Source organism: Pantherophis guttatus, chromosome 3 (genome assembly GCF_059756535.1).
Source record: "Pantherophis guttatus breed Tessera chromosome 3, ASM5975653v1, whole genome shotgun sequence".
In the NCBI taxonomy this organism is placed as follows: Eukaryota; Metazoa; Chordata; class Lepidosauria; order Squamata; family Colubridae; genus Pantherophis; species Pantherophis guttatus.
Genome location: NC_142065.1, coordinates 189,731,477 through 189,744,486, shown reverse-complemented (window position 1 = coordinate 189,744,486; position 13,010 = coordinate 189,731,477). Strand labels below are relative to the sequence as shown.

Here is a 13,010-nt window from a genome sequence, read left to right as displayed (position 1 = left end):
CAAGATTCAACAAATATTTCACAAAGGGAAATGATCCACAGAAAGCTAATATCATACGATAGTATTTATTGCTCTGTAATATTCAGCTGGCTACCTCCTCCTTACCCTTTCAGATTCTGTGATTTTTGTGCTTTTAAATTGATTGATCTTGTATTCTGTCCTTATTTAAGGGACTGTTCCTACTTTTGCTCCTTTTCTTTTTGTAATTACTGAGTGGCACTGGTGTTTTATTTCTGTGCATTCTATGCATTTCAAACTTGCTTTTATATTTGATTCATGGCTAACCACTTTGAGTGACTGCTTGGTTGGAAAAGAAGAAAGAAAATATTTATATAAATAAAGTCATGTTCTATTACTCTCATAGAGGGTATCTTTACTTTAGATGAAATAATTTGATGCTTAATGAGATCAGGTACGTGTGTTAATTTCTGCAAAGAGTACATTAATTCATTTCAACAAATGTATCCACTTTGACAGCAAAGCAGGGCCTCAACATTTAACAATACATCTGCAAGTGATTTCGTTCCATCAAACCCAAGATGCACTTATGTGCTATAGCTATTACTGATGAATCTAAATTACAAAACATGAAAGAGCTTCAAAGCAAATCTTAATCTAAGTATCCTGATCTTGATGACTTGGTTTTTATAGGAAAGATACTTAAAAGAAAAAAAAAACAATTCTTATAGAATCCAGAACAATACTTAAATTAAGCAATTTTAATTTGTTCCAATAAATTAAATGCACCAACCTGAGGATTTGAGCATTTTACTTCAAGTGATTCAAGGTCAACATGAAGACAAACAACGAATGAGTGCCTGGATTCTGATCCTGCAGCGGGCAACACTTGTGAAGTAACTGCCAGAGTAGAAGTGCAGCCAACAGTTTCTATGATATTAAGAGTCAACTGCTGCCCGAGAATCGTATAGATGCTGAAATAATTCAGACTGATTGTCCAAGGAAAAGCGTCTCCTGGTTAATCAAAAGGAAAGCAAAAACAAAAGTAAAATATGTATATAAAGGAATCATTCCAAATGTGGATTATTTTCACATAAAACTAAAATATCTCTGGATTATTCCTTTACAAAACTAATAAAAGTCTAGTTCTAGTATTTAGTAATACTATTCAAGAGCACATTCTATGTTACGTAACACAGTGGTGCTATATTTTAGTTTCTTTCTCAGATATAATATATATCATACACTGCATACATCAAGAATATACACAATTATATTCTTTGCATCTAACTACACTGCCTTGTTGTTACTGTTGAGTTTAATATTACCAAAACTGATCAATTTTAAATTACATTTTCCACTGGGAGATTTAAACCTAATTTATATAAGAGGTTTAATGTTAATTTGGCTTTTCTTGATCATGCCCTTTGATGTTTATCTTTTGCTAGAAGAGACAGTGTTAATTACTGGGATTCAGAAAGATAAAAATATCTTAAATGTTACTTTGAGTAATACTTTATTAAGTTAACAGTGTAGTAACCAGCTTTCATGTGAAAGAAATAAAAGAAAAAAGCAATCTATTCCATTTTCCTAATGCTCTTTTGTTTAACTATGGGAGGTGTGTATGTGGATGTGTTTGAAGGACAGCAATTATGTTCATAAGACTCTAAGAGGAAGCATGATATTCTGGGAGAAGGATAATTCAATTCTGCTACAGGAGGGCTCTGATATGATGACTCTTGGCTTGTATATGTGGGAGCAAAAGACGCTTAGATAAAAGATGCATTTTGTTTTGAATAAATTTCCCAGTTAGGAAACTGATGCAAATGCAATGAACAAAACACTATGATTGTTATTATTGCTGTATCTCTATTATTAAATACATTAATGAACAAAACAGAACTAAATTCCTTTTCCTACTTAATAAGACTGAAGGCTATTTTCTAGATAGATAGTAGTGGAGTCTTTGAGCTCTCTGAACGTGGTTGTTTTCTTGCAAGCATTTCATTACCCAAGTAGGTAACATCATCAATGCAACCAAAACAATCAAACTCAGAGAGCAGCAAGGACTCCAAAGTTCAATTCTGAGCTACACAGAGCTCTTCTATTGATAGATAGTAGTATTTTACAAATTCTTACTTAGCAAATGTCACCATTTTATAGTAAAGCCACAAGCGGAACTCTGGAATTGGGCATAGAAGTGTCTTGACTAAATGAGTCAGGAAGAATTATTGTCCTTATTAGTGATCAAGAAATTCACTAATATAATCTTCAAAGTATCATTTTCTCTCTGGCAGTTAATCTGCTTTTGAATGATCGACAAATCAGACAAAAACAAAACTTCCCTGAATCTAATCACAGCTGTACAGGTTCTTTGTGAGACCATGAAACTACCTTTCAGTCTTGATTTAGTTGCCTCTTTCTTGGCATTCCCTGTTGCCTTTCTTAGCCTTACTTTGCTTCATGTCTTATACCAGTGATTGAACAATTAATCTTTTTCCCAGTCTCAATCTCCACAAAACAAACTTTGAGATATTATGCAAGCATCTCAGCAGCAGCAGTCCCAAACTGGATCCTCAACACAGTTACATGTAGAAAATCACATTCACACCTGAAATACTATCAAAACCTTTAATAAGTCTAATTACTTAGTTATCCCAGAAATCTGAATGTGAAATTTCCTGAATCCTGGGAAATTATCACTTCATATAATCTGAAGCTGACCTTGTTTTCTCTTCTTTTCTCTAGGAAGACTCTATGAGAGTCAGTCTTAAAGTGCTGGTTAGTTAACCTCAGAAGGAGAAGGAAATTGTCTTTACATAATAATACAGGCAAATATTATTCTTCGGTTTCCTTACTAGAGGTAAAAGTATTAGGTTACATTTAACTAGGTATGCATGTTTTTTATCCCATGGGGATCACTACGGTTTAGCTGGAGATGAAAACATTTGTTGTTCACAAATATAGTCAAATATGATCCATTCATAAAATATTAGGCTTAAACTATGAGTGGGGAAAAAATACCATGTTGATGTCATAATGGTCACAGCAGACTTTCACTCCAGTTTAATTGCTGGGAATATTTCATTTGAAATTCAAAGGCAAATACAGTTATTTTCCAACTGTTTTGTTATTTATTTATTTATTTATTTATTTATTGGCTTTACAGCCCACCTTTCTCCTCAAGCAAATATTCAACATGGTTAATGATATTTTAAAAAGCTATATTAGGACATGTTATGTGATATATTCAAGTGTGTACTAAAATTTTAAATTTATAAAATGAGAAATTTGATTTTCTTCAACAACAATCCAACAGATCAATCAGATTAAAAGGAATGCTTTCAATTAAACTTTCCTATGCAGGAATGGTCAGTGAAGATAGAACTTGCTGAGATGGACAAATTAATCTATTTGATTACAGAAAAGACAATTATGTATGTTTACTGCTGACTGGAAACCCCCTATGGACTTTTTGCATAAAACGGGAAAAAATGAACCTATGCTTTTAATGATTTTTAGGATAGATTACAGAAAGAAGAGACATGATGTAATTTTAGAGAAAAAGGTAAATTAAAATTATAACTGCTTTAAAGAAGAGTGGAAGCCACTTCTTTATATATTTTTTCTTTCTTTTCTAATTTTCCTACCTTTTTTCTTTTTTTTTCTTTTTGTACATTAACTTCCTCTTTTATTTCTTCTTTTCAGTTTTATCCTTATTCTAGTTTGCATCAATTTTACTCCTGCTTTTAAACTTTCAATAAAATTGTATTTTAAAAAGGATACGTTAGAATATGTGATGTGATATGTTCAAGTGTATCCCAAAAATTGAAATTTACAAAAGGAGGCACTATTAACAGTGTTTGGTCTAACCTCGTTAGTATGGTATTCCATAACATTTCTGTAATGTAGTAATGTACCGTTAATAGAATTTAGTTTCTGAGCAGAGAGAGTTAGTATGAAAAATATGAAATATGCTAGTCAAATTTCACGTCATGTATAGTGGCTACTGCAAACATATTAAAATACAGATATTGATTGCATGAAGATATCTGGGTTTAATTCTTGGAGTGGGGGGTGCCTTAGTGCTCTCTGAGCATGATTGTTTTCTTAGACGTTTCATTATCAAAGTGCTGAACATTGATGATGTTACCTACAGAGGTGGTATTCAGCAGGTTCTGACCAATTCTGGGTAGTGGAAATTTTGAATAGTTTGGAGAACCGGTAAATACCACCTCTGATTGGCCCCATCCCCTTCTATTCTCTGCCTCCCGAGACCCAGCTGATCGGGAGAGAATGGGGATTTTGCAGTAACCTTCCCCTGGAGTGGAGAGGGAATGGAGATTTTACAATATCCTTTCCCTGGAGTGGGGAGGGAATGGAGATTTTACAGTATCCTTCCCCTGCCATGCCCACCAAGCCATGCTCACAGAACCGGTAGTAAAATAATTTGAATCCCACGACTGGTTACCTAGTTTGAGTAACGAAACGTCTGCAAGAAAACAACCAAGCTCAAAGAACACCCATTTCAATCCTAGGCTACAAATATTCTCCTTTATTTAATTCTTGTGTCATGCAAAGAGCATTTTTTTAAAAATGGTAAAAAAGCAAGTAATAAAAAATAGCTGATCAAGCACTTTAAAAAGAATGAAGCATTTTGAAAAGATTAAAGAAGAATGTTGATATCAAGCTACATAATTCATCTTAGAAAACAGTACCTCATTATAACACTCCTTCTTTTGGAATTTGTTATCTCTTACCTTCTTCAAGTATTGGTCTTGGCACAACAAAGGGAATCTCTTGGAGGGGTTCCATGTACTTGTGCCCTGCACTCATAATCTTTAGAAGGGGTAAGCAAATGACAAGAGTTCCAGGCATGCTAGTCTGCCCATGATACCAACTACGGACAGTGCCAGGAATATCACCAGACACGATGGTACTGGGAGATGGCAGGCTGTCATTGGGAATGAACACGCAACATGACTGCACTTCCATCTGAAAGACAAAAAGAGCCATTTTTTAAAAATAAAAATGCATAAGGATGAAAGGCAATATACTTACTGTGGCCCTAGATCTAAGGTTCATAGGAAAACAAGCATCAAAACTGGTTACTAGATATTTTTTAATGCTTAAATTTTTAAAAAATATAACCGCACCATGTGATCTGTATTTTTGTGGCGTGTGTTTTGTGTGTGTGTTTCTCAGTCAATACCTAAGAAAAGTCCTACTAATTTATTTAGGAAACTGGCAAAAAAACATGCCTTTTCACACATTTTTCCCAAGGAAGATGATTGACTTGTAAAATATATTCACAAACATTTTTACAAAAGAAATCCATTTGTAGTTTGTTAGCTTCTGATCTTGCTTCTTTTAGTGACAATGTTTCCGTTTCTTTGAAGTTCACAGAGAATGACGTTTATTATGAAGACTGCATCATTCTCAAGAAATGCAGCTGAAATACCACCTTTGTTACATTGCCAAATATTCTCATTATTGCCAAAACCACATACAGCTAGCACTGTTTGTGTTCTGTAGCTATGTGCATATGGAATGTGATAACCAACATAATCTCCTGGGCAATTTAGCCTCATGTTTAGATTTTAAAAAAAACAATACCTCCTAAACCAGAAAGCTTCCAGCTTTCCTCTTAACAGAAGAAAGAACTGAAAGTATCTAGGAAATCAACCTTCAGAGAAGAAAATGTGCATGCCATCTTTAAAAATGATATTTCCATTCAGGAATCGACATATCAACACATGTAAAATTCAAACAAAGTACCTGCTACAGACTTAACAATTGTTGATGAGACAGACAAAATTCATAAAGAATAAATTATAACACACTCCTAAAAACCTTCTCTTGGTACCTGAATATAGAGGGCTGAGCACTAAATAATTTAAGTATTATGATAAATATGATCTAGATAATTCTATTTCAGGTTTGTTTGACAGATTAATATATTATAGATAAGTAAAAACTGAATAAAGAATTATAGATAATTTATATTACTATTTTTAGAAAGAAAAGCTGGTAGTATTTTTAACAAGAGAGCTGTAAGTGAGACAGACAAAATTTTTTAGCTTGATCCAAGTGCAAGGATTGATCTAGGGAATCTGAGGTGGTCAAAATCCATACTAGACTTGACAAGGGGAGTTTGTGGATACCTGATCTACAGCCAAAGTGTTCATAGGATGTTCATAGGAGCCTCCCGATTAAGTGGGTAATTTGGTTAGAAGTAAAAAAAATCCAATTCAGCTGAGATCCCCCTCCCTTTAGTTTTCTCTATGAAGTTCTCTATAATTTTTAGCAATAAGGTCGCTTTGTTAGCTTTTCCTCAAGTTTATATATGAAAAAATTGAAAAAATTTATATGTGAAATAATAAGTTGGAATTTAAGATTAAATTACATTAGATTGTGACATTTTTATTAACACAAGTAGTTCAGCTAAAGCTAAGGGATACTGCTCACTTCCTCTGATTTTACTTCTGTACATCCTAGCAACTTTGTGATTCTAATATATGAAAATGCAGATGTTATGTCTTCACTCTTTTTTCCATTATATCATTAATATTGTTAGACATACAGTAAGGAAAAATTGATGGAGACATAATGAAATTCCCCTCGGTGCTGGGTGGGAAATTTGGTTTTCTTCAATGACCATTTATCAAATCAGTCACATTAGAAAAATGATGCTTTCAGTTGAGCTTTCTTATGTTGCCACTGGCTGGAACTGACTCCTGAATGTGCTCAGATTTTGTTATACATCTCCAAATAGAAAAGTTCTAGAAAGGTATTAGTTATGCTATCTGCATTTCTTTTAGTTATCCATAGGCTGCCATTGTCACAAGCTTTATTTGCCGTATAAGAGAAGAAACAATTCTGAGCCAGTTGCATTATGAGCTGCTCTGCATAGCAATTCTTGCATTCACATTATTCCCTTTCCTTTGCGCGTGGAGATAGGGATGATGGTATTGCTGTCCTTGTTCTCAGTCCCATGCTTAGGAGTCTAATTCTATTTCTTATCTAAAAACAACTCAAGAAGAAACCAGGAAAAGTAGGTATATATATGAGCCTTGGTGGCGCAACAGACTAAAGTGCTATTAAGTAAAACCAGCTGCCTGCAATTACTGCAAGTTCAAATCTCACCAGGCTCAAGATTGACTCAGCTTTCCATCCTTTCGAGGTAGTAAAATGAGGACCCGGTTTGTGGGGCAATAAGCTGACTTGTATAAAAAAGAACACCGCTTGGGGTGGGGGCGAAAGCCCTACTAAGCAGGTATATACAAGAGTATGAAGGCTATTGCTTGACGCGTTGTGAGCCGCCCTAAGTCTTCGGAAAAGGGCGGCATATAAATCGAACCAATAAATAAATAAATAAATATGTTCAGAAGACATCTATCCATAAAGCTGCTCACCTTGAGTAAGTTTTAAATTCTTTGATTAACTTAGATATTAACATTTAAAATAAGAATAGTATTTCAACTAGATGTTACTTCTACTTTCTTATGAAATTACCGTCTGAAGATGAACAAGTTGCATATGCAATCCTCTAAAAGCATGAATATGTACAATATTTATTGAGGTCACATATGATCCATTTTTTATGTACAGGACAATAACTTTGCTTACATATCTACATGCATGTATACAAATGTTCATAAAACTTTCTTTTTACAATCACCGAATGCAGGTGAATTTTGGCATATAATAGTAGCAGGGAGGAAAAATGCACCTAAAAATCTCATGTTGCATTAAATAATGAAAAGGTGCTACTGATCTCTCTATTGATAGGTATAATATTAAAATATCTTCAAATTCCTGTATCCTTAGACTTAAATTAACGCGGCATATTATTTATTTATTTATTTGATTTTATTTTTATACCGCCCTTCTCCAGCAGGATTCAGGGTGGTGGACAGCCAAAGTAAAAACACAGCATACAAAAATTAAAACAATTTAAAAGATATTAAATAATGTTGGCCCACAATTTAAAACAACCCAATTAAAATTAATTTCAAATTAAAACCAAAGGATGAGATCAAGCCAGCCCGGCTTGATATAATATGATATATTATATTATAATATATTATAATATGATATATTATATTATTTTTACACTTTGAAACCCACTATTAAACTACATGTTTAATATTGTAAATTTAAGATAAAATGTTATTATTATTTATGTAACAATATAAATCTACAACAGTAATTCTTACATTAATGTAAAGAACTGACAAATAAAAGGAAAGAAAATGAAATAATTTCCCAGTAAGAAATCCTCAAGATGAAGGTCAGATCCTGTTCAAGGAAATCATCTGGCTGAGATCCTCTAAGCCATACCATATACAAATGATTTAAAAAAAAAAAATCTATTCATTAATGCATCACAGCTGCACTAAGTGTTACTTTATTTTTCCATGGTAACATATTTTCTGTTTCAAGGATTGAATTTCAGTTTTGGTAGCAACCTGTACTTTTGCCAATACTGAACATAATTCCTTGTTTTTAACATATAAGTGTTACAATTTCTTGAAATAGATTCTTCCCCTATTTTGATTATGTAAAGATCATAATCTCTATGCAACAGTTTATAATGCAAGCCCAATAAACGATAGCAAAATTTATCACAAAATGAAGGTAAAACATATTTTGTCTTTTCATCAATAAGCACACTTTCTTAAAACTGTGCCAATTGTGCCATTAACAAAAAATTCAGAAAGAAGAAAGAGCATTTGTAGTAATAAATGTAGACTAAATTGATCTTGGAAACTGTAGTATTAATGGAGTATTAAGTTATATTATAGCCAGTTTGGAGAAGTTGTCAATCCTTGACTTAAGGAGAAAATTAGCAGTCACTTCCAGTTACATGATCTTTAGGGCTTCATAAGATTTTATTTATTTATTTATTTATTGGTTCAATTTATATGCCGCCCTTCTCTGGAGACTCAGGGCGGCTTACAATGCGTTAAGCAATAGCCTTCATACTTTTGTATGTACCTGCTTAGTAGGGCTTTCGGGGGCCCCTAAGCGGTGTTCTTTTTTATACAAAGTCAGCTTATTGCCCCCACAAACCGGGTCCTGATTTTATCTACCTCGAAAGGATGGAAGGCTGAGTCAACCTTGAGCCTGGTGAGATTTGAACTTGCAGTAACAGCATTATGAGCCCTGGGCAAAGCAATGTACTGGGGCTCCTACGATAACTACTCACAGGAATAAAAATGTAAATGGTCGATAAAATTAAACACATATTTATTTTATTGGCATGTTAGTATTAATTTAAGAATGCAGTAAAATGTAATAAATATGTTGCTGTATTTATATGATACAAGGTGCATTGAAGGGTTAACATACACAGATTAGTATTGGGCCCCTATGCTCGTGGGACCCACAGACAAGTGCCCATCAGGCCCATGCTTTAAGACAGCCCTGAGTAGTCCCAAATAGAGTGCATTACAGTGGATTAAATACAGTCTAATTGTGACTAATGCAGTACTGCAGGCTACTTCTGCTGCTTGCCAGCTGCCTGCAATTTGGTAGTTCAAATCTCACCAGACTCAAGGTTGACTCAGCCTTCCATCCTTCCGAGGTCAGTAAAATGAGGACCCAGATTGTTGGGGACAATATGCTGACTCTGTAAACCGCTTAGAGAGGGCTGTAAAACACTTTGACGCGGTATATAAGCGCTACTGCTATTCTTCCATTAAACCACTGAAACTGCTCTGAGCTGCGATATAAATCATTTTAAAAGCTTTATTATGGAAAGCTTGTACTCTAGCATTGTTTTTCTTACACCTGACTATATACAACAGAATATATAGGTATCTAACCCTATGCTTACTTACTTTGAAAAGTTTAATTAATTTGGCTTCATCATTCCATGACATTCTAATGAAATTTGGCTTCATTATTCCCCAATAAACTTAAAATGGAAACCTATTTCATAGAAATTTCAAAATAATGGAAGATTCTAAAAGTACATCAAAATATTCCTTTCTTTCATCTCCTATCCACAATTTCTTACCTGAAGGGTAAGGCACTTAACTGCATTCCATACCACACTAATAAATTCTTTCATTCTTTCTTCAGGACTTTTGCTGCACATTTCAGCTGAACTAAGCATGGCTTTCACGGGTACTGATAATGGTCGTGATTCTTTAAAAAAAAGAAAGAAAGAAAGAAAAAAGAAAGACCAAATAGCTTGCTAAATGGAGTACATGTTACTAGATACCTAATAATCCCAGTAAAACCAAAATTAGTCCTAACTGAATCCTAGTTTTAGAGTTCACCAGCACTAATAAGCTCCTTTGTGCTCCAAATTTAGAGCTTATAAATGTCCTTAAGTTCTAAAACTCTGTTCTCTTACTGATCTTTTGATCATGATTTACTTGGCTCACAGCCCATTCCTCATAAACTTACTTCATGAATGGAACATCTAAAAGGAGATCTTTCTCTGGCCTTTAGAAGAAAAATAGACCGTCAGTAGCAATTAAGACACAAAGGCAAAGAAAGGAAAATAGTTATCTATCAGTATAGATTTGTGGTTATCCCTGCAAAAAGACATTTCCTTAAACAAAGAAAGAAAGAAAGAAATCTTATAATCTTAATCTTGGTAATTCATAAATATTTCTTCCACACATTGTGTCTTATAATGCTGAGGCCTTTATACATCTTAAGGGAGCAGAACTCCATTGTCCTTTTCCAAAACTATTTTACTGGTTATATCAAGGGGTTAGTACTGCATAGTTCAAATACATTATCATTTTTAAGAATGCTTATACTTCCCAGTTATCTTCAATTTTGGATAGTTGAACCCTGACAAAGATGTCAGGTAGACCAGACTAAGAAAACAGGCATTTGAAGATCTCTAAGCTACTTTTAATAAATGTTAGCTAATAATAATGGAATCCTGCTACCTTTCCTCCCTCTCATGTGAGATCTTTTTTGCTAATTATTTTTTTGGGCTTAAGTTCTGTTTATCTGATCATTGCCTTGATCATTATCTTTCCTCTGTCCTTCAAGACAATTTTTTTTATTCATTATAAACTGTGAACTTCTCTAATATTTCCTTGCCTTTTTCTATGGAGTTATTTTCCAGTAAGGATCTAGCAACATGTGTCATGTGTGAAGAAAAATATATCAGTCGAAGGGAGAGAGGAAGCATGAGAAAAATACTCAAAGTAACTCTGCCTTCATTACATTATATATACCTTGAATGGGAGACCTGCTTTGAGAAGCCTTCAAAGTCGATTGCAAGGCTGCCTATCTGAAGAAATCAGAACCACTTGGATTTCTAGAAAGATATTATTTGTAGAATGCAGGAGAAGAGTTTTAAAAACCCATCAAAGCAATTTTCCCGTTTAACTTATATCTAGCTTAACTAAAAAGGAGTTGCTCTGAGTCTCTCTCACATGCATCTCTCCCTGGACTGAGGTATCCCTTCAGCACTACCAACTTGATGTGATAATTACTGTATGTATTTTTTAAAAAGCTTAACTAATTACAAAACTGGATGGTAATTAGAAAAAAACTGAAGTGAAAAATGGACTGAAAAAACTTCTAGTAAATTTAACCTGGACTGGTTGGTGCCAAGCAAATCATGATCAAAGGATCAGTAAGAGAAATTCTTATTATTTAAGTCATAAAATTATATACATAATCATAAAAATTATATACATAATTCCAACTGAATTAAAGCAGACGCACCTGTTACAGTTTTTGTTTTTATAGGGCTACTGGCATATTCAGAAGCCTGATTGGACTGATGCTTAATCAATGGTGTGCTCCCAACTGACATGTCATCATCTTTTTTCCTTGTAACGGGTGTCCCAAGAGAAACAGATGCGGCCTATCAGAATAAAAAAAAGGAGAGAAAAAGAAACACAATGAGTAATTCAGAATTCCAAAATAAGCATGTAGGAAATGTTTTTTTCATGTAACAGAAAGTAGTTAATTTATTAATTTTTTATTAATAAATGGTTAATAAAATAGTTAATTAGAAAAACTAAAAAAGCATGCCAATCAAATACAAGTTACAGTATTAAGCACTAGACTGATGCAGCGCTGAGCATATACATTTTAGTATGCAATTGTTTCATTTTTTTTCTTGACAGTTACTGAAACGTCACTTAAAAATAAAAAGCGATAAAAGTTTAAGCCTTTTTTTTTTAAAAAATGTATTATTTAGTTTTTCAGTAGAATGGAGTGTTTTGAAGGCTATCGCTAGATTACTCATTTACTGGAACAGTGAACTCCAGATGTCCATTCTGCAATATTTTGTTTTAAGCTATATCTGATTCTGTACTTCATTTTTAAAGGAAGAAATTAATTTTTTTCATTATGTTTATTTGTTTTATGCCTTGATCTATTTTTGCATGTTTGAAAAAGTGGGTTTGGTGCAATATATCAGACCAGATAAGAGTACTGCTGATAGAAATATTTGCTGAGTAAATAGTCATTTCTATTTTTTTGATCCAGTTCCCAGGCATGGAAGATTATTGGAACATTAGTAATTTATCAATGAATTCTGTGAAAAGAGGAAGAGAGGACTGCATTTAATTTTGCTTGCCCTGCAATTCAATTCATTACTGATTGATTTATTAAACTTGTGTGCACCCATCTCACCATATTTTGGTTTTGAATTCTTCCCTTGTTTTCCTTTTTAAATTTACAGATTTCAACCAGAACACGTTAGATTTTGATTCACTTTTCCTTCAGTCTCATACATGTATTCACCATGGAGTGGTTTGTTTTACCAAATGTTAATCCAATTTTGAATTACCTTAGTTTTATATTCCAATTTAGCTCTTTTGTGTTACTTCAGGAGGCTTTCCTTGTGAAGTTCCATAAGTACAGTCTATTTTCTTTTCCAGATGTAATCATTCAGACTATATTTTTCTTATTCCATAGTTTGTTTTACTTGCAATAGTCCTCTACCACCTCTAATTCTGAATACATATAATCTATGAATGTCACTTCTTAGGTGAAGTGCATGATTTATGATCATTAATTTTGTTGTTTTACTGATCAAGATTGTCCAATTTGGCTTGGAT

The 13,010-nt window shown here is 33.5% G+C and overlaps 1 protein-coding gene across 2 annotated transcripts in view; it reads right to left on the bottom strand.

Moving 5' to 3' along the window:
* Positions 1-13,010, bottom strand: part of VPS13B (vacuolar protein sorting 13 homolog B) — a 328,745-nt gene that overhangs the window by 203,320 nt on the left and 112,415 nt on the right. For both annotated transcript variants that reach the window (XM_034422515.2, XM_034422516.2), the window contains exons 21-24: positions 11,665-11,806; positions 9,983-10,113; positions 4,719-4,953; positions 752-972 (exon numbers count right to left, since the gene is read on the bottom strand). In XM_034422515.2, the coding sequence (XP_034278406.2) occupies positions 752-972; positions 4,719-4,953; positions 9,983-10,113; positions 11,665-11,806 (729 nt within the window). The remainder of the gene's footprint in view (positions 1-751; positions 973-4,718; positions 4,954-9,982; positions 10,114-11,664; positions 11,807-13,010) is intronic.